The following is a 22,551-nucleotide window of genomic DNA, read 5'->3' on the forward strand; positions in this document are numbered from 1 at the left end:
GGAGCGCCGTTTACCGCTAGTAAGTGGGGGTGGGGTTCTCTTCTCACGACCGGAAGTGGCCGTTGAAGCCGGCTGTAGGCATGAAAAGAGGTTGGCCGAGGGAAAAGTCCAGCTGCTTCGGCTCCCTTCCCTAGGTTTGGTGATTGTCCCAGAGCTTCCGGACCCGGGATCGGAGTGTGAGAATCGCTCTAGAGGGAAGCCCAGGTATCACTATGGCAACCGGCAGCCCTCCGGCCGCGTGACGTCACCTCTCTCACTCTAGGCTAGGAGCGGCCTCTGCGGGAGGGAGCTGGGGAGAGTCCTCGAAGAGGGCGCCCCTCGCCTCCTTCAGTGTGGGGGCTGTTCCGCCCCGATCTCTGGGAGGGCTTTGTTCTTTTGTTCAGGCCTAGGAGGAAGGCCTAGAGCCGGGCCCCGCCCTGTTTGTCCACCTTCCAGCTTTTCTGCTCCGCAACAGGTGTGTCTTGAGCCTGCGGGGGTGTGAGCCCGCAAGTGTGCACTGAGGTAACCGTTCGAATAAATGGGCGCCTCTAGCCGGATTCTAGGGTAGGCGCCAGGGTTGTTGTTTTTTTTTTTTTAATCTGCGGCCAAACCTGCGTACTCGATCTCCATTCTGTTTTTGTTCGGCGGCGGGAGTGCCACCAGCCTCTTTAATGCTCTCTCTGGGCATTTTTCTTTTCCAAGGATCTCTTGACCACTGTGCAAAACTCTTTTAAGGTGTGACTTTGTAACGGTTGCCGCTGACCCCATCTTGTGTCTTTTAGGGCAACCAACTTCAGCGTGTATAAGGGCTCAGACTCCTGCTGGACATCTGGGCTCCAGAAAGAGGATCCAGATACGCTGCTTGGGAAACCCTGGTGTCCAGATTACAAGAGGAACGGGATGAGCGCCTGAGATGGAAGGTAGTAGAGATGACTTGGCGGGGGGAGAGTGGGATAATGATAGCAAAAGAAACGTCCTGACCTGAGGATTAAATACTTGACAGAGCTGGAAGAGGTGAAAGAAAGGAGCCTTATGAGGATGGAGAAAAGAAACAGTTACATCATAGGGAGAGACTTGGAGGAAAAGTTAATCCTGCCTGGCTTTGGGATTGGGGAATGAAAAGGAATAATGATTCAGAATGTCTGTGATCCTCACATGACTTGGATTTATTAAAAATTAGAATGATAATCTTACAGTGAGAAAAAATCTTGGTAGTCATCCCTTCAAGTGCAAGAATCAGTTCTGTAATACCCCTGGGTGTTGGCCATCTGTTAAGTCTATGCCTTAACATCTGTTAAGTCTTTGGATAATACCTCCAAAGAGTTTAATACCAACTCCATTTTGAGTGCAGACTATTCCCTTGTTGGCTTTTTCTTTTTTTAGTTCCTTATATTAGGCAGAAGTGCCTTTCCTGGTAACTTCTGTGTTGATCTTAGTTCTCTTAGTCTTCCAAAGCAAGAGACTGCTCTCTGTTTAACACTGCTGTCCTTCAGATATGTGAATTCAGCTGTTTCCAACTCCTACTCACAAATTCTCTCTTTTCTAAGTAAAATAGCCTCAGTTCCTTTGATGTGTCTCCATGTGATATATCCAGTGTGCATGCTAGGTTGCTTCAGTTCTATCTAGACCTCTTCTCTAAAAACTCTACCACATGACAGCATGCTTCTTAAAATGCATTGCCTAAGACTACACATAGTCATTTAGATGTACTTTGAAAAACATGTTAAAGTGCGATGTACTATTTCTTTTGATTTGGCTATTTCTGCTGTTCAGTATTATTGTATTTGCTTTTTAAAAATCAGCACTATTATGCTGTTAGTCCTAGATCTTTTTTTTTACATAAACTGCTGTTAACTAGATTTACATCATCCTTGTATAATAGAATTGCTTTTTATTCTCAATGTCAGGACTTCATATTTATTTATTATGATTATTCAATTTTTTTGGCCAAGTATTTTAGCTTGTCAGAGTAATCAGTAATTAATATTAAGTTGGTTTTTCAGTATTTTAACTGTTTTTTCCACCTTTATGAGTAAGGACAGAGCCCTGTGATAAGTCACTCTAGACTTCTTTCTATGTTGTCATTATCTTTACATTCTTTAGGTATGACTATGCAGTCATTTGGTTTAACCTAACTACTATCATACAGTCCTTTTTCTTGGATCTGTTTAATATCACCAAAAATCTTAACATTATTTATATTATTTACTTAGGTTTGAGCTATACCTTATATTTGTCTTCAGCTCTTTTTTTCTAAAGGTACAAAGAATCTCTGTTTTATTTCTTACAACTGTGTATGTATCTACAGTTATCTCAAAACATTCTACTCCCAATGAACAATTGGGAATTGTAATAAAAACATGAATTCCATAGCTTCCAAAATATGAAATAAGAATAGAAACCAACAAAAACATGCAAGATCTGTACACTGAAAGCTGCAAAGCATTGCTGAGAAAAATTTTTTTCCAGCTTTATTGAGATATAATTGATCCTGACATTGTGTAAGTTTATGTTATCCAATGGGATGACTTGATCCACCTATGTACTGCAAAATGATTACCACAATAAGGTTAGTTAACCACATCTATCACCACATATATTTGCCTTTCTCTGTATGTGTGTGTGAGATGAGGATATTTAAGATTTATTCTGTTAGCAACTTATAAGTGTATAATACAGTACTGTTGACTATAATTACCATGATGTACATTAGATCATCACAGCTTATTTGTAACTGAACATTTATACCCTTTATTCAAAATCTCCCTATATCCCCCACCCTCTGCTGCTGCTGCTACTGCTTTTAAGTCGCTTCAATAATGTCCAACCCTGTGCGACCCCATAGACGGCAGCCCACCAGGCTCCCCCGTCCCTGGGATTCTCAAGGCAAGAACACTGGAGTGGGTTGCCATTTCCTTCTCCAATGCATGCAAGTGAAAAATGAAAGTGAAGTCGCTCAGTCGTGTCAGACTCTTAGCGACCCCATGGACTGCAGCCTACCAGGCTCCTCCGTCCATGGGATTTTCCAGGCAAGAGTACTGGAGTAGGGTGCCCCACCCTTTAGCCCCTGGAAACCATCATTCTACTATTTCTTTCTGTGTTCTGCCTTTTTAGATTCCACTTATACAATCATGCAATATTTGTCTTCCTCTTTCTTATTTCACTTAGCATAGTACCTTCCATCCATGTTGTCCCAAATGACAGAATTTCCTTCCATGTTATGGCTGAATGGTATTGCATTATATATGTGTATATTCCCACTGTTAGTGGGAATGTATATTAGTGTACCCACTGTAAAAAAACATACAGAGATCAGTTCAGTTCAGTTCAGTCACTCAGTCATGTCCGACTCTTTGCGACCCCATGAATTGCAGTATGCCAGGCCTCCTTGTCCATCACCAATTCCCGGAGTTCACTCAAACTCACGTCCATCGAGTAGGTGATGCCATCCAGCCATCTCATCCTCTGTCATCCCCTTCTCCTCCTGGCCCCAATCCCTCCCAGCATCAGAGTCTTTTCCAATGAGTCAACTCTTTGCATGAGGTGGCCAAAGTATTGGAGTTTCAGCTTCAACATCATTCCTTCCAAAGAACACCTAGGACTGATCTGCTTTGGAATGGACTGGTTGGATCTCCTTTCAGTCCAAGGGACTCTCAAGAGTCTTCTCCAACACCACAGTTCAAATGCATCAATTCTTCGGTGCTCAGCTTTCTTCACAGTCCAAATCTCACATCCATACATGACCACTAGAACAACCATAGGCTTGAATAGGCAGACCTTTGTTGGCAAAGTAATGTCTCTCCTTTTGAATATGCTATCTAGGTTGGTCATAACTTTCCTTCCAAGGAGTAAGTGTCTTTGAATTTCATGGCTGCAGTCACTATCTGCAATGATTTTGGAACCCCCCCCCAAAAAGTCAGCCACTGTTTCCCCATCTATTTCCCATGAAGTGGTGGGACCAGATGCCATGATCTTCGTTTTCTGAATGTTGAGCTTTAAGCCAACTTTTTCACTCTCTTTCACTTTCATCAAGAGGCTTTTTTAATTCCTCTTCACTTTCTGCCATAAGGGTGGTGTCATCTGCATATCTGAGGTGATTGATAGTTCTCCTGGCAGTCTTGATTCCAGCTTGTGCTTCTTCCAGCCCAGCGTTTCTCATGATGTACTCTGCATAGAAGTTAAATAAGCAGGGTGACAGTACACAGCCTTGCCGTACTCCTTTTCCTATTTGGAACCAGTCTGTTGTTCCATGTCCAGTTCTAACTGTTGCTTCCTGACCTGCATACAGATTTCTCAAGAGGCAGGTCAGGTGGTCTGGTATTCCCATCTCTTTCAGAATTTCCCACAGTTTATTGTGATCCACACAGTCAAAGGCTTTGGGATAGTCAATAAAGCAGAAATAGATGTTTTTTCTGGAACTCTCTTGCTTTTTCAGTGATCCAGCAGATGTTGGCAATTTGATCTCTGGTTCCTCTGCCTTTTCTAAAACCAGCTTCAACATCTGGAAGTTCACAGTTCACGTACTGCTGAAGCCTGGCTTGGAGAATTTTGAGCATTACTTTACTAGTGTGTGAGATGAGTGCAATTGTGTGGTAGTTTGAGCATTCTTTGGCATTGCCTTTCTTTGGGATTGGAATGAAAACTGACCTTTTCCAGTCCTGTGGCCACTGCTGAGTTTTCCAAATTTGCTGGCATATTGAGTGCAGCACTTTCACAGCATCATCTTTCAGGATTTGCAATAACTCAACTAGAATTCCATCACCTCCACTAGTTTTGTTCATAGTGATGCTTTGTAAGGCCCACTTGACTTCACATTTCAGGATATCTGGCTCTAGGTCAGTGATCACACCATCATGATTATTTTGGTCGTGAAGATCTTTTTTGTACAGTTCTTCTGTGTATTCTTGCCACCCCTCCTTAATATCTTCTGCTTCTATTAGGTCCATACCATTTCTGTCCTTATCTTTGCATGAAATGTTCCCTTGGTATCTCTAATCTTCTTGAAGAGATCTCTAGTCTTTCCCATTCTGTTGCTTTCTTCTATTTCTTTGCACTGATCGCTGAGGAAGCTTTCTTATCTCTCCTATTCTTTGGAACTCTGCATTCAGATGCTTATATCTTTCCTTTTCTCCTTTGCTTTTCACTTCTCTTCTTTTCACAGCTATCTGTATGGCCTCCCCAGACAACCATTTTGCTTTTTTGCATTTCTTTTCCATGGGGATGGTCTTGATCCCTGTCTCCTGTACAATGTCATGAACCTCCGTGCATAGTTCATCAGGCATGCTGTCTATCAGATCTAGTCCCTTAAATCTATTTCTCACTTCCAATGTATAATCATAAGGGATTTGGTTTAGGTCATACCTGAATGGTCTAGTGGTTTTCCCTACTTTCTTCAATTTCAGTCTGAATTTTGCAATAAGGAGTTCATGATCAGCTCCCAGTCTTGTTTTTGCTGACTGTATAGAGATTCTCCATATTTGGCTGCAAAGAATATAATCAATCTGATTTCGGTGTAGACCATCTGGTGATGTCCACGTGTAGAGTCTTCTCTTGTGTTGTTGGAAGAGGGTGTTTGCTATGACCAGTGCTTTCTCTTGGCAAACTTCTGTTAGCCTTTACCCTGCTTCATTCCATATTCCAAGGCCAAATTTGCTTGTTACCCCAGGTGTTTCTTGACTTCCTACTTTTGCATTTGAGTCCCCTATAATGAAAAGGACATCTTTTTGGGCGTTAGTTCTAAAAGGTCTTGTAGGTCTTCACAGAACCATTCAACTTCAGCTTCTTCAGCGTTACTAGTTGGGGCATAGACTTGGATTACTGTGATATTGAATGGTTTGCCTTGGAGATGAACAGAGATAATTCTGTCATTTTTGAGACTGCATCCAAGTACTGCATTTCAGACTCTTTTGTTGACGATGATGGCTACTCTGTTTCTTCTAAGGGATTCCTGCCCACAGTAGTAGATATAATGGTCATCTGAGTTAAATTCATCCATTCCAGTCCATCTTAGTTCGCTGATTCTTAGAATGTCAACATTGACTCTTGCCATCTCCTATTTGACCACTTCCAATTTGCCTTGATTCATGGACCTAACATTCCAGGTTCCTATGCAATATTGCTCTTTACAGCATCGAACCTTGCTTCTATCACCAGTCGCATCCATAGCTGGGTATTGTTTTTGCTTTGGCTCCATCCCTTCATTCTTTCTGGAGTTATTTCTCCACTGATCTCCAGTAGCATATTGGGCACCTACCGACCTGGGGAGTTCCTCTTTCACTATCCTATCATTTTGCCTTTTCATACTGTTCATGGGGTTCTCAAGGCAAGAATACTGAAGTAGTGTGCCATTTCCTTCTCCAGTGGACCACATTCTGTCAGACCTCTCTACCATGACCTGCCTGTCTTGGGTGGCCCCACACAGTATGGCTCATAGTTTCATTGAGTTAGACAAGGCTTTGGCCCGTGTGATTAGATTGACTAGTTTTCTGTGATTATGATTTCAGTATGTCTGCCCTCTGATGCCCTCTCGCAACACCTACCGTCTTACTTGTGTTTCTCTTACCTTGGACATGGGGTATCTCTTCATGACTGCTCCAGCAAAGTGCAGCCACTGTTCCTTACCTTGGACCAGGGGTATCTCCTCACTGCCACTCCTCCTGACCTTGAACATGGAGTAGCTCCTCTCAGACCTCCTGCGCCCCCACAGCCACCGCTCCTTGGACGTGGGGTTACTTTTGTCTGCCGCCTCCCCTGACTCGGGTGTTGGGTAGCTCCTCCTGGCTGCTGCCCCTGACCTCGGATGTGGGGTAGCTCCTCTAGGCTGCTCCTGTGCCGTTGCAGCCTGGCACTCTCAGCTGCTGCCCCTGGGCTCAGATGTGGGGTAGCTCCTCTCGCTCGCCACCCCTGGCCTCAGACGTGGGGTAGCTGTTGTTGGTGGTAGGGCTGGAATTTGAACCAATCCCTTCTTGAACCCAAGAAGCCTCACTGGAGGCACGAAGACCTCTGGACAGGAGGGTAGATGGCCCCTTTGCAGGCTCCCGAGGTAAGCGGTGTCTAATTTATAGTTTCCACACAAGCCTAGCCTCCCCAGGGCAGGCAGAGATTCCTTAAGAAATTAAAAATAGAACTACCATATAATCCAGCAATCCCATTTCTGGCTATGTATCCAGAGGAAATAAAATCACTATCTCAAAGAGATATCTGCAACCCTGTATTCATTGCAGCATTATTTATACTAGTCAAGACATGAAAGCAACCTTAGCGCCCATCAGTGGATAAATGGATAAAGAAAATATGGTATATATTTATATTTCCATAGCGGCCATGCCAATGTACATTCCCACCAACAGTGGACAAAGGTTCCTTTTTCTCCACATGCTCACCAACATTTATCTCTTTTCTTTGTGATAATATTCATTCTAACATCTCCGAGGTGATATCTCATTGTGGTTTTGATTTGCATTTCCCTGATGATTAGTGATATCAAGGACCTTTTCCTATACATTGGCCATTTGTATATCTTCTTTGGAAAAATAACTATTAAGGTTCTCTGCCCATTTTTAAATTGGATCATTTGATTTTTTTTGGCTGTTGATTTGTATGAGTTCCTTATATATTCTGGATACTGGCCACTTATTAGATACATGATTTGCAAATTTTCTACCTTTCTATAGGTTGCCCTTTTATTTTACAAATTGTCTCTTTTGCTTTTTAGTTTGATGTTATCTCACTCTTTTGGGGGGGGGGATTACATATCTGTCTGTGTACATTTCCTCTTACTGTTAAAAACGTCAATGAAAAAAATCTTCATTGTTTTTCCCTCAAGATTTCTTTTACAAAATTTCTTTTCCGTTACTGGTCAAAATGAAGTCTGGAATAACAGTTGCTTTTATTGCTTCCTCTCCTTCTTGAGAATTGGACTTTCATGTCAGCCATTACTCTGAATAGATGTCCCAAGAGCAAAGTTTGTTTTCATTTTGTTTATTGATGTTTAAGTTACTACATTAAGTGCATGAATCTTGAGCATACCGCTTGATTAATTTTTATATATTATATACAGTGTAACTACCACCCACACTAAGATATGGAATATTTCTATTGCCCCAGCAGTCTCTCTTGTGTGCCTGTCAGTCAGTAGCCCTCCAGAGGTAACCACTGTTCTAAGTTTTTTAATTTAATATACAGGCACACCTCAGAGACATTATGGGTTTAGTTCCAGCCACTGTAATAAATCATGTATTGAAATAAACTGAATCCCATGAGTTTCTTGGTTTCCTGGAGCATATAAAAAAGTTATGTTTATACTATATTTTTGTCTAAGTGTACAAAAAGCACTATGTGTAAAAAAGTGTATATACCTAATCTAAAAAAAATAGGTAATTGCTAAAAAGTGCTAAACATCATCTGAACCTTTAGGAAGTTATAGGAGTAGCATGAAAAATTACTGGTCACAGATCACCACAAATAATACAGTAATAACAAAAAGTTTGAAATATTGTTGAAAATTACCAAAATGTGACACACAGACATGAAGTGAGCAAATGTGTTGGAAAAAAAATGGTGCTGATAGACTAGCTCAATATGGGATTGCCACAGGCCTTCAATTTGTAAAAAGAAAAATTTTAAAAACCCAGTGTCTAAGAAGTGCAAATAAAGTGAAGCACAATAAAGTGGGGGTATGCCTGCAAATGTACTCATATAGTATGTATTCTTTTGTGTTTGTCTTATTTTGCTCAATATTGTTTATGAGATATATCCATGTTGTTAGGTAAAGCATCCTTTTATATTTTGGAACACTATTCTATTGTATGAATATACCACAGTTTATCCATTCTGCTGAAAGCCATTTGGATTCTTTCTGATTTGGGCATATTATAAATAAACCTTCTATGAACAATTTTGTAGAAGTCTTTTGGTGGATATAACCCCTCATTTCTCTGGGTATATGCATAGGAGTGGAATTGTGGAGTCATAGGGCAGGTATATGTATATCTTTCATATATACTGCCAAACAGTTTTTCTTATGATTGGTAAATATTTATGCCCACAGCAATGTACAGAAGTTCTAATCTCTGTATTCTTGCCAGTAGTTAGTACTGACCATATCTATTGAATTTTAGACACTCTGGTGGGTAGGTAATGTAGCTAAGTATATGTCATTGTGATATTTAATTTGTATTAATAGCAAAGTTTCAAAGGGTGAGGGGGAAGACTTTTGGAAAGTAATCTGATTGTTAGTTTTATATGTAGCAGAGAATATGTGCATCTATAAGGGAATGTATCCATTCTTCACCAAACTCCCATCCAGACTGCCACAGTGGATACATGTTAAAAGGATGTTAAAGGGAAATTCCCTTTATACATGTACATTGTCAGAAGGCAGCAGAAATATTTTGCCTGACTTAATGAAGAATATGGATTAAGTTGTATGATGAAAGTGACTCTGAGTATGTAGAGGCAAAATTGAATCTTAAAGTAATTCTTTACTTCCTAACTCTACTGATGAAAGCACCAGGGTCCTAGTCAGCAGTTACTTTGTGTTTTTTGTTTTTAGAAGGAAATGGTATAATTCCTGCTGTTTTCATGTAGAAAAAATAAGTGGATTTTACAGCTAACTTGGACAGGATTCATTGTAGTTTCTTTTCCCTCCGCTAGATCTGTCTGCTTCAGAGTCTGCTCTTTTCCAAGGGGGACATACTTTACTCCCATCAGCTAGTTTTCAGGTAAGTTGAGATTTCCTTTACATTTCAGTCCTTAGAAAGGAATTGTGTATTCTTCTGGTGTGATGTGTGTTTATCTAAGAACCAATGTTGGCAATTCATTATGGGCTCCCTTTGCCAATCACTTTCTTTCTAACTCTGCCTCTCCAGCTTGACTAATATATTCATCACTTACTTCTTGCTTATATCGTGCCATGTGCCAGCGATGAGAGAGCAAAACTTGATATTTTACCTGAATAGACCAAATGACTGCTATAAAAATATAAATATTAAAAAGATGAAATGAGTACCATGGAAAATGGAGTCTATGTAGTCTAGAGGGTTTAGGAGAGTTTGTGCAGTTCTCATTGTTTCTTTCTTGTGTAACTCCCTTCCATATAGTACTCTGTCCTGTGAACTCTAGTCACCTTGACTTCCTCAAACTCAGCATTATCTTTTCAGTTCAGAGAATCTGCAGGGTGGCTCTTGAATTCCCCTTCCCTGCACCCCTGCCTGGAAACTCTCAAAGCAGTAAGCTGGAGCAATTGTAGGGCTCACTTCATTTGTTTCCTGATTCATGGAGATCACTGTTCTTTGTTATCTGAGATTCAGTGCCTTGGAAACTTGTTTCATACATTTTTGTCTGGAATTTTTTGGTTATTTAATGCAGGAGGGTAAATCCAATCCTGTTAATCCCATCAGGGCCACAGCTTGGTCTTTTTGAGGTTTGGCTTTATACTGTAAGCTTTGCTAGAGCTGATCTAGTGTAGTCTTACTACTGGGCTGGGTTTTCAGGGTCCCTATGACCACCATTTACTTCAGTGATTTGCTAGGATGGTTCATCCACCCCAGCAGCATAACTCAGGAATAGAGATCATGACCACAAAGGGTACACAGTAGGACTAGAAGGAAAAAGATACTTATAAGGCTGCAAAGAAATCTGGCTGTACTTTCTCTCTTGCTGTTGTCCACAGAGACATGAGAAATGTCTCTTATCGAGGAAGTCTGCTTGAGTCTCTCAGTCCAGAGTTTTTAAAAGGGAGCTGATCACATCAGTGTGTGCTCTCTTGTGGCTGTTAACTAGTCGTGGTGCAGGCCTCAAACTGGGCACCACATGTGCATCATAAATCTTCACATATACTTTAAACAATGCTGACAGTCTGGTACATCCTGCCCCAGTATTCCAGGCACACGATAACTTCGTCAGTCGTTGGACTATATAAACATGCATTTTCAGAGCTTGTTTAAGGTTCAGAAACATGGATCCAAGTGTCCCTGGAAATTAGCAAAGATAGAGCAAACCGGACTTGCTGCTTTAACTCTTGCCTCACAGGCTAAACTAGCCCTGCTTCTCAGGTGCACTGGGACTGTGGGAGCTGATTGCTCATATCATCTGAACTCTGGGTTCAGTTGGGTCACGATGTTAACTTGTTATTGCCTGTGAAGATTGTATTCACACTGGGTTTTTGGACCTCCTCCTTTGCATCTCCCTTGTCTCTAGTGTCTATCCTGCAAATCCCCTGCCTTTGTAATCCTGAGCTGCCATCTGTGTCTCTTTAGTTTAGGAAGACCACTGTGCCTTACTCAGGTTCTGCTCCCTGCCCTGCAGTCTGGAGATGCCTCCAGGCAGGAATCTGAAGGATCTGAGGCGCTCGTGTGATTTTCTCCCTTTTCTCAGGGATTACAATTCTATTCTGTCTGCTGTTCAAAGTATTAAAACCCTTGCTTCAGTTACATTGTGGAGTTTTACAGTTGTTTATACTGGGAAAGCTAGTCCAGTTGCTCTGTCATGGTTATAAGTCCCAATAATTTATCTGTTTTAAAACAGAATTATCTCTTTTGCTCAGGAAGTTCCCCTGCATTGCCTCTGAGTCCCACTAGAATTGCACTGATAATATTGGGTAGTGTATTCTTTTAGCTTTTTCTCTGTGCATTAACATACAAACTTTCTCATTCATAAAAATAAAAATGGCATAATACCATGTATGCCATTTTTAGTGTGACATACATTTCCTAATCAGTGCATATAGAGACACTTTATTTTTTGATACACTCTATTTTTAAAATGTCTACATGAACTGCTTTGGTATGGATGTACCATGTATTCTTTAACCTCTGTCCTATTAACAGACATCTAAGTTTACTTTTTTCCTCACAAATAATATTGCAAGGATATTTTTACATATGTTTTTGCATCCCAGGGTGTTTCTAGGGAATAAATTCCTACAAGCTACAAACTTGGCTTGAATGATATATGCATTTAAAGTCTTGATAGATCCTGGCAGACTGCCCCTGTGTAGATTGCATTAGGGTTCTGTTCCCACCATAATACACATGAGCACTTTCAGCTGTGTTCCCTAATCTGATATCTCATTGTTTTATTATGTTTTTCTTGGAATGGAGCATATTTTCATGGTTTTAATGCCATAGATGAATTGCCTGTGTGGGTTGTTGGCGTTTTTGTTGTTGTTGTTATTGTCATAGGTTGTTCATCTTTCATCCATTTTGCTATTTGCAGGAGCTCGGAATGTTGCATTTTGTTTATGGTTTTTTACAGAAGCTTTACATTCTATGTAGTTTTATCTGTCAATCTCATAATTTTTGCCTTCCATATATCAAGCTTATGAAAGTATTTTTATGTCTTTTAGTATATTATCTTATTTTTGCTTTTTCTTTAAAATTTAATGTCCAATCCAGCAGATATTTTTGTGATGCCATGAAGTAGGGAACTCACTTTATTTTTTTCTCAAATAGACAGTTATTTATTATGACACCATTTAGTGACTAATCCACCTTCTCAAAGCTAATTTGAAAGTTGCTTAATCCCATTTAGTTCTTATAAACAAAGCTGTATTTTTGGGTTGTCTGTTTTCCATTGAGTTTTATTCCATACTAGACCAGTATGTTTTACCTTTTAGTATACTTTACTATGTTATTTAGTATATTTTGAAATGTGGTAGGGTAAGTCTCCTCCCCAGATTCTTTCAAACACATTTTTGGCTGTTCTTGCACTTACAGTAGTAAGACATATTATTGATGTTATCAAGGTTTACTCTTGATACTTGAGATATCTTGAAACACAGAGATGATGATGATGATAATTATGAAGATCAATACAACAGCAGTCAACGTTGACTGAGCACTTGATAGACCCTAAATTAAGCATTTGATAGCAAACATTTCTTATTTAATTCTTACAGTAATCCCATGAGTCAGGTTCTGTTTTTATATTCATTTTGCAAAGGAGGAATTAGCAAAATCATTTTTCAGATAGCCCAGAACTTCCCTTATTTCTATCAGTACAGCTAAATTTGCCCCTTTCCAAGGTAAATGCTTTATGGCTAAGCAGAAATATGTCTGGTCTTCCAGGAATCAGTGACCTTCAAGGATGTGATAGTGGACTTTACCCAGGAAGAATGGAAACAGCTGGATCCCGTACAGAGAGGTTTATTCAGGGATGTGACACTGGAGAATTATACACATCTGGTCTCTATAGGTAAGGGGATGACTTTTCTGAGTTAATATCTGGAGGTGTGGAGGAGGGGTGAACTCACGTACTTAGGTGAGTTTTTTCCTTTCAGTTAAGGAACCAAAGACTTCTAAAATTCAAAAGGTTTTGAAAAGGTTTCTACTCTCTAGTAGGCTTCCTTCATAGCTCAGTGGGTAAAGAATCTGCCTACAATGTGGGACACCTGGGTTTGATCCCTGGGTTGGGAAGATCCCCTGGAGAAGGGAAAGGCTACCCACTCCAGTATTCTGGCCTGGAGAATTCCATTGATTGTATAGTCCATGGGGTCACAAAGAGTCGGACACGACTGAGTGGCTTTCACTTTCACTCTCTAGTAAGTAGAAGGACAAACTAATAATTTTTCTAAACCGAGATCAGTTCCCAAGTTATACCACATTTTAGAACGTATAACATTGAAGTTTTGTATATGTTTTACTTCCATCTGATTTGTCCACCTCTCCTTTCCTCAAGACAAAGCGATGAGAATGAACTCTGAGAAGGCACTTTTCTCTCACTGCAGAAAGGTAACTTTTTTTTTTAAATTCCAATGAATAGGACTCCAAGTTTCCAAACCTGATGTGATTTCCCAGTTAGAGCAAGGGACAGAGCCGTGGATTGTGGAGCCCAGCATCCCAGTAGGGACCCTTGGAGGTAAGTAGTGGCTACCTGGCAGATGAATGTTATGAATGTTATTAACTCTGACGACCAGCCTGATGAGAGGATTTTGCATCTGAAATGTAGATGTACTTGCTTCTCCTTAAAGTGTCTGTTGTGGAGAATGGGAAGGCATTTGTACTCTCTTATGTGTTGTCAAAACACTAAATGTCTCAACATGTGAATACATAGACATTTTTATGCTCCTTTCAAAGGACTTGTCCTTCCTGCTCTTTTCTAAAAGCAACTTCTTGACATGGAATCTGGATTCTATCCTTTCCCAACCTCCTTGGGACCCAATTCTTATAATTATTAGTACTTTTTAGTCCTTACAGTTTTCTTTTTGGATCTCTAGGCTCCATCCCCAGAACCTTCAAACAGAAATAGGTACCTAAATTCCAGATACTTTTACTCAACACTGTTAATCTATCTGGCCACCATCCGGACTGCCTTTTTGCTTTCCCAACCAAACTCTGCAAAAGTGAGTTCCATACCTGTAGACATCATTTTTTTCCATACCTAGTCCTGCCTTAATCTCATTGTTTAGCTTCTTATCCTACATAGTATTGTCCTGTCCTTGACATTATGAATAACTTTCTTCTAAACCTTGATTGTTAAATTGCACAGAGAGACTTCTTCAAAGATCTGACCCTGAAAAAATATAGAAACTAAAGCATTTTAGGTAAGGAATATATCTTCAGAAGTAATGAGGTAGAGATGAGGGTCCTTTTTTATGGGGAGAAAAAAAGCATGCAGTATTCAAAGTTGGGAAGTACTGAATTAGCTACATTTTAGCAGGTTTCATTCTCTCTCTCTTTTTTTTTTTGCTGTGCAGGGCCTTTGTTGCAGACCACAGGTTTCCCATTGTGTTGGCTTGTGGACTCTGGAGCATGGGCTCAGTAGTTGTGTCACATGGGCTTACTTGGTTCATGGCATGTGGGATCTTCCCAGACCAGGGAGCCAACCCATGTCCCCTGTATTAGCAGGTGGATTCTTATCCATTGTACCACCAGGGAAGTCCTTTAGCAGATTTCTTATTAGAGAACCACTCAGATTTTTTTTTTAACACAGTCGAGAATTATGAATTTCTAAGAGTTGCATAGAATGTAACATTTCTCTCCCCCATCCTCCTAACCATGATTCTGGTTTGTTTGGTTTTTTTATACTGCACCTTTAAAATCTTTCTTTTAAAAGATGGTTTCATGGAACACAATTTGAAAAACTAATTTTTAAAAAATAAGAGCTTTATTAACTTGTGTTTACAGTTTGTTAACTTTTGGAAAGTTACAATGAGGTGGCCACTGGCCCAAGCCCTTGTCTGCATCATTTTCCTGTCCTCTTTATTACCATTTTCTCTAGGCTGTCTTGGTGACTTGGCCCCTGCCAGATTTTATATATATATATATATATATATATATACACACACACATATATATATATATATATATAATTTATTTATTTATTTATTTACCTATCTGTCTATCTATCTATCTATCTATCTATCTATATACATATTCTGTCTTACTAGTCTACCTTGTTCTTTTGCAGCCTGAATGTCAGCACCCTCTAGTATCTCTCCATGCACAGGGTGTCGGAATATACTGTGGGCATTGCCCATTGACTTTGCATACTGTATAATAAAGTGAAAATTGCTTCCTGCAGTAGGAGTGGTACTGTTCAGTCTGGCCTCCTGGAATTTTCTCCAATCTTTCATTCATAAACCCACTCCTGATACTCTGGTTACTCTCTTGGTTAGTTCATGGACAGTATGACAATGTGGATAATATTGGTCAGTCTGTTGCATGTTTATTGCTTTCATCTGGAACTCCAACCTGGCTCAAGATCAGCCACTTCTACACTCTTTTTGCCTTTAACAGCATATGACTCCATGGTCTCCATATCCTTCCCTGTGAAGTACTTCCAGGAGATATTTTTTATGGTTCTCTGCTGTACAAGTAGTAGTTCCCTTGTGGCTCAGCTCGTAAAGAATCTGCCTGGAATGTGGGAGAACTGGGTTTGATCCCTGGGTTGGGAGGATCCCCCAGAGAAGGGAAAGGCTACCCACTTCAGTATTCTGGCCAGGAGAATTCCATGGACTGTTTAGTCCATGGGGTTGCAAAGAGTCAGACATGACTGAGTGCCTTTCACTCACTATACAAGTATATCCTTAGTGTCAGTTTTGTTGTGGAAAACATATCCATTTCTTATATTGATTATTTGTTCCCCCCCAAACTTGTTTTGCATTAATCTTCCTGTCCCTACTAGAGAAATATTGCTGTTAGGAGGCTGCCTGCCCTTCTGCATGCTGATAGGTGCTATACCATTACTCATGGTTCCAGGTATGGAGGGGATGGTAGGCAACTCTGGCTCCCTGCCCTGCTCCTCATGCTTGCAGTGATAATGGTGATGATCACAACTGGGCTGGCAGCACAGGTGATTCAGGGTTTGCTGGGGGTCTGCTGTACCTTCCTGTTACCAGTGGAACCAAAGAAATGCTGTTTTAAATACAGCCTTTTTTTCTTTACTAAATCTGCCAACATTGACTACCCTGTCATCTTTCTTGTCTTGGCACAAGACAAACTGTCCCACAGTAGAAAGCAGAATAGTGTAACTCTACTTCCTGATTATGTACTTTTCTGGTTTCTTATATTCTTTTGCTTGTTTGCGGAAAACTGCTTTCTTTCTTTAGTATATTTTATTCATCCATTACACTAAACACACTCAAGAATCTTTCCTTATCGCTGATCTTTTTTCACATACATTCTTACGTCTTTATTCTTTTCCTTCCTGTTTTGAGCTGATAGTTTCTATCCTATGTTTGAACATTGTAGTTATTCCCCTACTTTTGGCATCTTCCATCCCCTCAAACACTATTATAGTCTAGTCCTCCTTTTCTCTTGCTAATTCTCAAAATGCCTAGGGTTGACTTTGTCATCTTCCTCCACCTAAATTATTTGCTTTACTATTTATAACTTTCTCATTTCTAGCAGTGATACAGCTACTCCTTCAGTTTTCTAGGCTATAAACCATGGAGCCCAAGTCATATCTTCTGTTTGTCTTATCTTGAAATCATGGTTTTAGATTTTTGTTTTGTTGTTCACGGGCAAGGAATCCCTGTTCAGACTGCCCTTTTTAGATCCAGTCCATCTTGTCTCATTAGCTATGTCTGTGGTCACTTTCTAAATTTACTGTCACCTTAAGTGAAGTTCCCTTCCTGGTAGAGATTATCTGTGAAATTAAATTAGGCAGTCTCTTGCTGCTCTCATATTTTATTTATCATTCTCCTTACCTCTTTCCAAATGTCTCCCCAAATAACAGGGCTGTATTTGAAAGTTCTCAGAATTCCCTGAGGGCTTTATTTTTAGTTTCATTAGGTCATCCCCACAGTAACACTTTTGCTGTTGTATTTTTTTTTCCCCCTCAATTCAGAGAATGCTGACATTTTCTTTTTCTTTCAGACTGGGTGACAAGACAAGAAAATAGCATAACAGCCTCAGAGCTGGACATTTCTGGAGAAGAGCCATCTCCAGGGGCAGTAGCAGAAAAGCACAAAAGGGATGATCCTTGGAGCACCAACTTCTTAGAAACTTGTGAATCCAAAGGCAGTCCAGAGAGGCAGCAGGCAAACGAACAGACACTGCCAAGGGAAAGAAAAATAACTGAAAAGACCATACCAACTTTGGAGCGAGCACATGTAAATAGTGACTTTGAAAAAAGCATCAATGTGAGTTTAGACCTTTTAACACACAAGGAAATATCTCCAAAACAGACCTCTACTAAAACAAGTGTCAAACAGAATTTAAACCCAGTTAAAAAAGAGAAGTCTTGTAAGTGCAATGAATGTGGGAAAGCTTTTACTTATTGTTCAGCTCTTATTCGCCATCAGAGAACGCATACTGGAGAAAAACCCTACAAATGTAATGAATGTGAAAAAGCCTTCAGCCGGAGTGAAAACCTTATAAACCATCAAAGAATTCATACTGGAGATAAACCATATAAATGTGATCAGTGTGGGAAAGGCTTCATTGAGGGTCCATCTCTTACTCAACATCAAAGAATTCACACTGGAGAAAAACCCTATAAGTGTGATGAATGTGGGAAAGCTTTTAGTCAGAGAACCCACCTTGTTCAGCATCAGAGAATACACACTGGTGAGAAACCATATACTTGTAATGAGTGTGGAAAAGCCTTTAGCCAGAGAGGCCACTTCATGGAACATCAGAAAATCCATACAGGAGAAAAACCTTTTAAATGCGACGAATGTGATAAAACATTTACCAGGAGCACACACCTTACTCAACATCAAAAAATCCATACTGGAGAGAAAACCTATAAATGTAATGAATGTGGGAAGGCTTTCAATGGACCCTCAACGTTTATTCGTCATCATATGATTCATACTGGGGAAAAACCATATGAGTGCAATGAATGTGGTAAAGCCTTCAGTCAGCACTCAAACCTCACTCAGCATCAGAAAACACATACTGGGGAGAAACCTTATGATTGTGCTGAGTGTGGGAAATCCTTTAGTTACTGGTCATCCCTTGCTCAACATCTCAAAATTCATACTGGAGAAAAACCTTACAAATGCAATGAATGTGGAAAGGCCTTCAGTTACTGCTCATCCCTTACTCAACATCGGAGAATTCACACCAGAGAAAAGCCTTTTGAATGCAGTGAATGTGGAAAGGCTTTCAGTTATCTCTCAAACCTTAATCAACATCAGAAAACTCATACCCAAGAGAAAGCTTATGAATGTAAGGAATGTGGGAAGGCCTTTATTCGAAGTTCATCTCTTGCTAAACATGAAAGGATTCATACTGGTGAGAAACCCTATCAGTGTCATGAATGTGGGAAAACCTTCAGTTACGGCTCATCCCTTATTCAGCATAGGAAAATACATACTGGAGAAAGACCTTACAAGTGTAATGAATGTGGGCGAGCCTTCAACCAGAACATACACCTTACACAGCATAAGAGAATTCACACGGGAGCAAAGCCTTATGAGTGTGCCGAGTGTGGCAAAGCCTTTCGACATTGTTCATCTCTTGCTCAACATCAAAAAACACACACAGAAGAAAAACCCTACCATTGTAATAAGTGTGAAAAGGCCTTTAGCCAGAGCTCCCATCTGGCTCAGCATCAACGAATTCACACTGGAGAGAAGCCCTATAAGTGCAATGAATGTGACAAAACCTTTAGCCGGAGCACTCATCTGACTGAACATCAGAATACTCATACTGGAGAGAAACCTTACAACTGTAATGAATGCAGGAAGACTTTCAGCCAGAGCACTTACCTCATTCAGCATCAGAGGATTCATTCAGCAGAGAAGCCTTTTGGATGTAATGATTGTGGAAAAGCCTTCAGATACCGTTCTGCTCTCAACAAACATCAGAGACTGCACCCTGGCATATGACTCTTCTAGGATCATCTTAAACATAGGGGATGCATTTATTCGGGGATACATTTACTCTGGTTTGTCCTTTTGTTCAACACGGAAGAATCAGGCTGGATTGAGAAACTGCCGAAAATACTTTTACTTTTCACTGTTGTGCTGTGGAATGGAAAGTGCATTGGGCTGAAATAATCCGATTATGTTGTTAAGCAATTTGTGACATTGGCAAATTCAGCCATTTTAAGCTTCAGTTTCCTCTCTGAACTGAGGGATTTGGAGTAGGTCATTTCAAAGGTCATTTATTCAGTTTTGTAAGTTCACAATATATTCTTGAATAGGATTATTATACATCAGCATTTTGCTGTGTTACATCTAGAGTATATGTATTTATGCATGTTTTGCTAATAGAAAGCGTTTATGTTTCAGCAAGTAGACTGGAGGTCTGTTATGCTCCTGTTCTAACACATTCAAGTTCTTTAAGTAACTGGTTCCTAATAAAAAGAATTGTAAAATACCCTCAAATTAACAATTCAGGAGCATATAATGGCTCACTTAAGTCAGTACAGGTGTTAAACCTTCCTATTATTTTCTCTTCTAGTATGTTTTAACATTCTAGAAGTTTATCACAACTATATAGAGCCTCTACTACAGCTTACACCTATGCTATTTAACCCTAGTTACATAGTGAAATCACTTCAGAAACTTTATAAAATTCTGTTGCCAAGACTCCCACGCCCAGTGACTGATTGGCTCAGGGAGTAGGGTCCAGGCTTCAGTATCTTTTTTAAACTCCTAATATGTACCCTGGAAAAAAAGAAAAAACTGGATTAGATTTCAGTACTCACTCCCTTAGTACCTCCTTGTAGCTACTCCTAGAAGCTCACAGGTAGCTATTGCATACACATAATGTAATTTTGACTGTAAAGTTTGTTTTGTAAATTGATTTCTCAAACTTTGAGAGATAAGGTCAATTTGTTTCCTTACCAAAGTGCAGAAATTAAATGGCTGTATAAAATAATAGTCATTTTATTTGCTTTTCCTTGGCCACCTGATATAAGCAGATGACAGTGAAAGTGACACCCCTGAAGATGGGTGGCCCATAGGCTGCATGGCCATTTGTGACAACCCTGGTCAAAATAACATTTGAGCTAGAAATAAATGTGAGTTTAGCCATAAAGAGATTGGCCCTCATATTTTCTCCAGATACAGTCTGATTATGTGGTCAGCTCTTTTAGGAGTAATTAACAGTTTCCTAGCCTGGCCTTGAGAATGGGGAGCTCTGAGAACAAAAGGTAGCACTGAAATTGATTGTTATTTATATAAAGGGGTTCCAGACTCTTCCCACAAAGGAGGTTTGGGGGAGTGAGTGCTATAGCTCACTTCAAGTGGAAAAAATCCAGTTATTTTTGCTTATATCATGCCAGTGACCTGCATCAGATTTTTGTCACCTCCTTAAATGAAGATGCCAGGCAGTGAAGAACAGAAATCAGGAAATAAAGTAGCCATTTAAATCTCCTGACTTTTTTCTGTTGTTGTTTTGTAACATCCTTGAAGAAATGTCATCTTGGTATTTCTTAATTTCTCAAGGCTTCCCTTATATAGGCATTTTGCTTATCCTCCAGCAGAGGTAGACACTGGCAGAGAGGAATGGATCTCAGGTTATAGGATACACTTTGGTTGGAACCTGAGCCACTCCCACAGCATGAGGAAATGAAGTTTCTATATCCAGGTGAAGGGTCCTCCTGTTTCAAAGGAGATCCCAAAATAGAAAATACCAGAGTTTGTCTGGAATGAACAAGAAGACTCTTGTTCTTTTGCCACACTGATTCCCATATGAGGGAACAATTTATTTGGGAATTTCTCACTAACCTTGGAAGATCTTACTTTGTTCCATTAATTTGATCTCTTCATAGATAACGGTCAGGTCAAACCCAGAGCACTGGAAATGTGTGATCACTGCCTAACTTAATTCTTCTTTTATTAAAAACAAATCTGATCTTTCATGCCTTTATATTCTCAGACTGGATGTGTGCTAACCACTCCCAGATAATACAGGCCTGGAGAAGGGATAGACAGTGTGGTTCCAGAACTTAACACGATCTCGCAACTCTCTGCTAGCTATCCCAGTTTTCCCAAAGTGGGTAAATTGGCAATTGCTGCTGTTTCTCAGAGATACTAATCTGCTTATACACTATGGTAAACTAAGGTTTGGTCCTTTGTCACCTGATCTGTCCCTTAGCCATCTGCTTAACCTTCCCTCCTTACTCCTAATTTTAAGAGCAGAGTGAGTAATTTTAAGTTTCAAACTTTTTTCTTAATTTTGTCATTTATATGCCATAAACACCAACTATAACACTAACATTACTTCCTTAACATCAGATGCAAAAGAGTAGAGCAAAATTAAAACCGAAAGGGGAGATTTTGAACTTAGAAATCATAATTTCTTCCTTGAAGTTATAATTAGTCCAAAACAGGAGCAGAGGGATTCAGATTATCTTAGAGGCTTCACAGCCACTGAAGCTGTTCAAAAATAAAAGGATCTCTGAAATAACTAAAAAAGCCAGACAGTTTTTTATGAAGCAAAGGATTCCCTATTATTTACCCAAAAAATCTAATACTAACTTCCCTATGTATCTTTGGATGTCTCAGCATCCTAGGTTGAGCCTTTAGAGACTAGATGCAATGAGCTTCAGTATACAAATGGAAAGGTTGACCTTGAAACAGTATAAATCGTATGACTGTTAAAACAGGAGAGAACAAAGCTAAATCTTCTAGTGGATTTGATAATTTGGGAACATTTTGAATCAAGAATAAATAGTAACCACAGAACCCGGGACTCCTAATTTTACAGTAAAGAGGAAGAAGAAAGACAGTGGAAGGAGGCATGACCCCCTAGGCTTACTACCTCAAATACTGGGCACTAAGAAGGGGCCGACAGAGGATGAGATGGCTGGATGGCATCACTGACTCGATGGACGTGAGTCTGAATGAACTCTGGGAGTTGGTGATGAACAGGGAGGCCTGGTGTGCTACGATTCATGGGGTCGCAAAGAGTCGGACATGACTGAGCAACTGAACTGAACTGAACTGAAGTATTTATAATTGATTAACTGGTTGAAGGTTAAGAGGGGAAAGTACATTAAAAGGATGGGGGGGAGAGGTCAATGCTTCAACATGATCATAATCATGGCCTAAGTCCCTAGGTAAATTATAGCATCCAGGCTGGAGAGAGAAGGAAATGAAACTAGGAAGGAACTGAGAAAATAGAGGGACACAGGGCCTGTGAATACTGTGATATGAGTTCAGGGGGGCTT

The 22,551-nt window shown here is 40.0% G+C and overlaps 2 protein-coding genes across 3 annotated transcripts in view; one reads left to right on the plus strand and one right to left on the minus strand.

Annotated features, from left to right (window-relative positions):
• ZNF184 (zinc finger protein 184) lies at positions 1 to 20,753 on the plus strand. Of its 2 annotated transcripts, none has more exons than XM_069563618.1 (6): positions 1 to 204; positions 762 to 899; positions 9,634 to 9,701; positions 13,047 to 13,173; positions 13,741 to 13,836; positions 17,298 to 20,753. In XM_069563618.1, the coding sequence occupies exons 2-6, from the start codon at positions 893 to 895 to the stop codon at positions 19,256 to 19,258; spliced, it is 2,259 nt and encodes a 752-aa protein (XP_069419719.1). In that variant the 5' UTR covers positions 1 to 204; positions 762 to 892; the 3' UTR covers positions 19,259 to 20,753. The 2 variants fall into 2 exon arrangements, with proteins under 2 accessions (XP_069419719.1, XP_069419720.1); XM_069563619.1 differs by having other exon boundaries at positions 172 to 454.
• Positions 17,176 to 22,551, minus strand: part of ZNF391 (zinc finger protein 391) — a 22,679-nt gene continuing 17,303 nt past the window's right edge. The window contains exon 4 of the transcript XR_011251288.1: positions 17,176 to 17,476. The gene's annotated coding sequence lies outside the window, so the exon portion shown is untranslated. The remainder of the gene's footprint in view (positions 17,477 to 22,551) is intronic.

The sequence above is a fragment of the Ovis canadensis genome, chromosome 20 (genome assembly GCF_042477335.2).
Source record: "Ovis canadensis isolate MfBH-ARS-UI-01 breed Bighorn chromosome 20, ARS-UI_OviCan_v2, whole genome shotgun sequence".
Classification (NCBI taxonomy): domain Eukaryota; kingdom Metazoa; phylum Chordata; class Mammalia; order Artiodactyla; family Bovidae; genus Ovis; species Ovis canadensis.

What these genes read in the sequence shown, in the direction of transcription:
- ZNF184 (XM_069563618.1), top strand. An exon ending in TCCCATCAGCTAGTTTTCAG is followed by an intron (nt 9,702 to 13,046) that starts GTAAGTTGAGAT and finishes CTGGTCTTCCAG; the next exon opens with GAATCAGTGACCTTCAAGGA. An exon ending in CCCAGTAGGGACCCTTGGAG is followed by an intron (nt 13,837 to 17,297) that starts GTAAGTAGTGGC and finishes TTTTTCTTTCAG; the next exon opens with ACTGGGTGACAAGACAAGAA.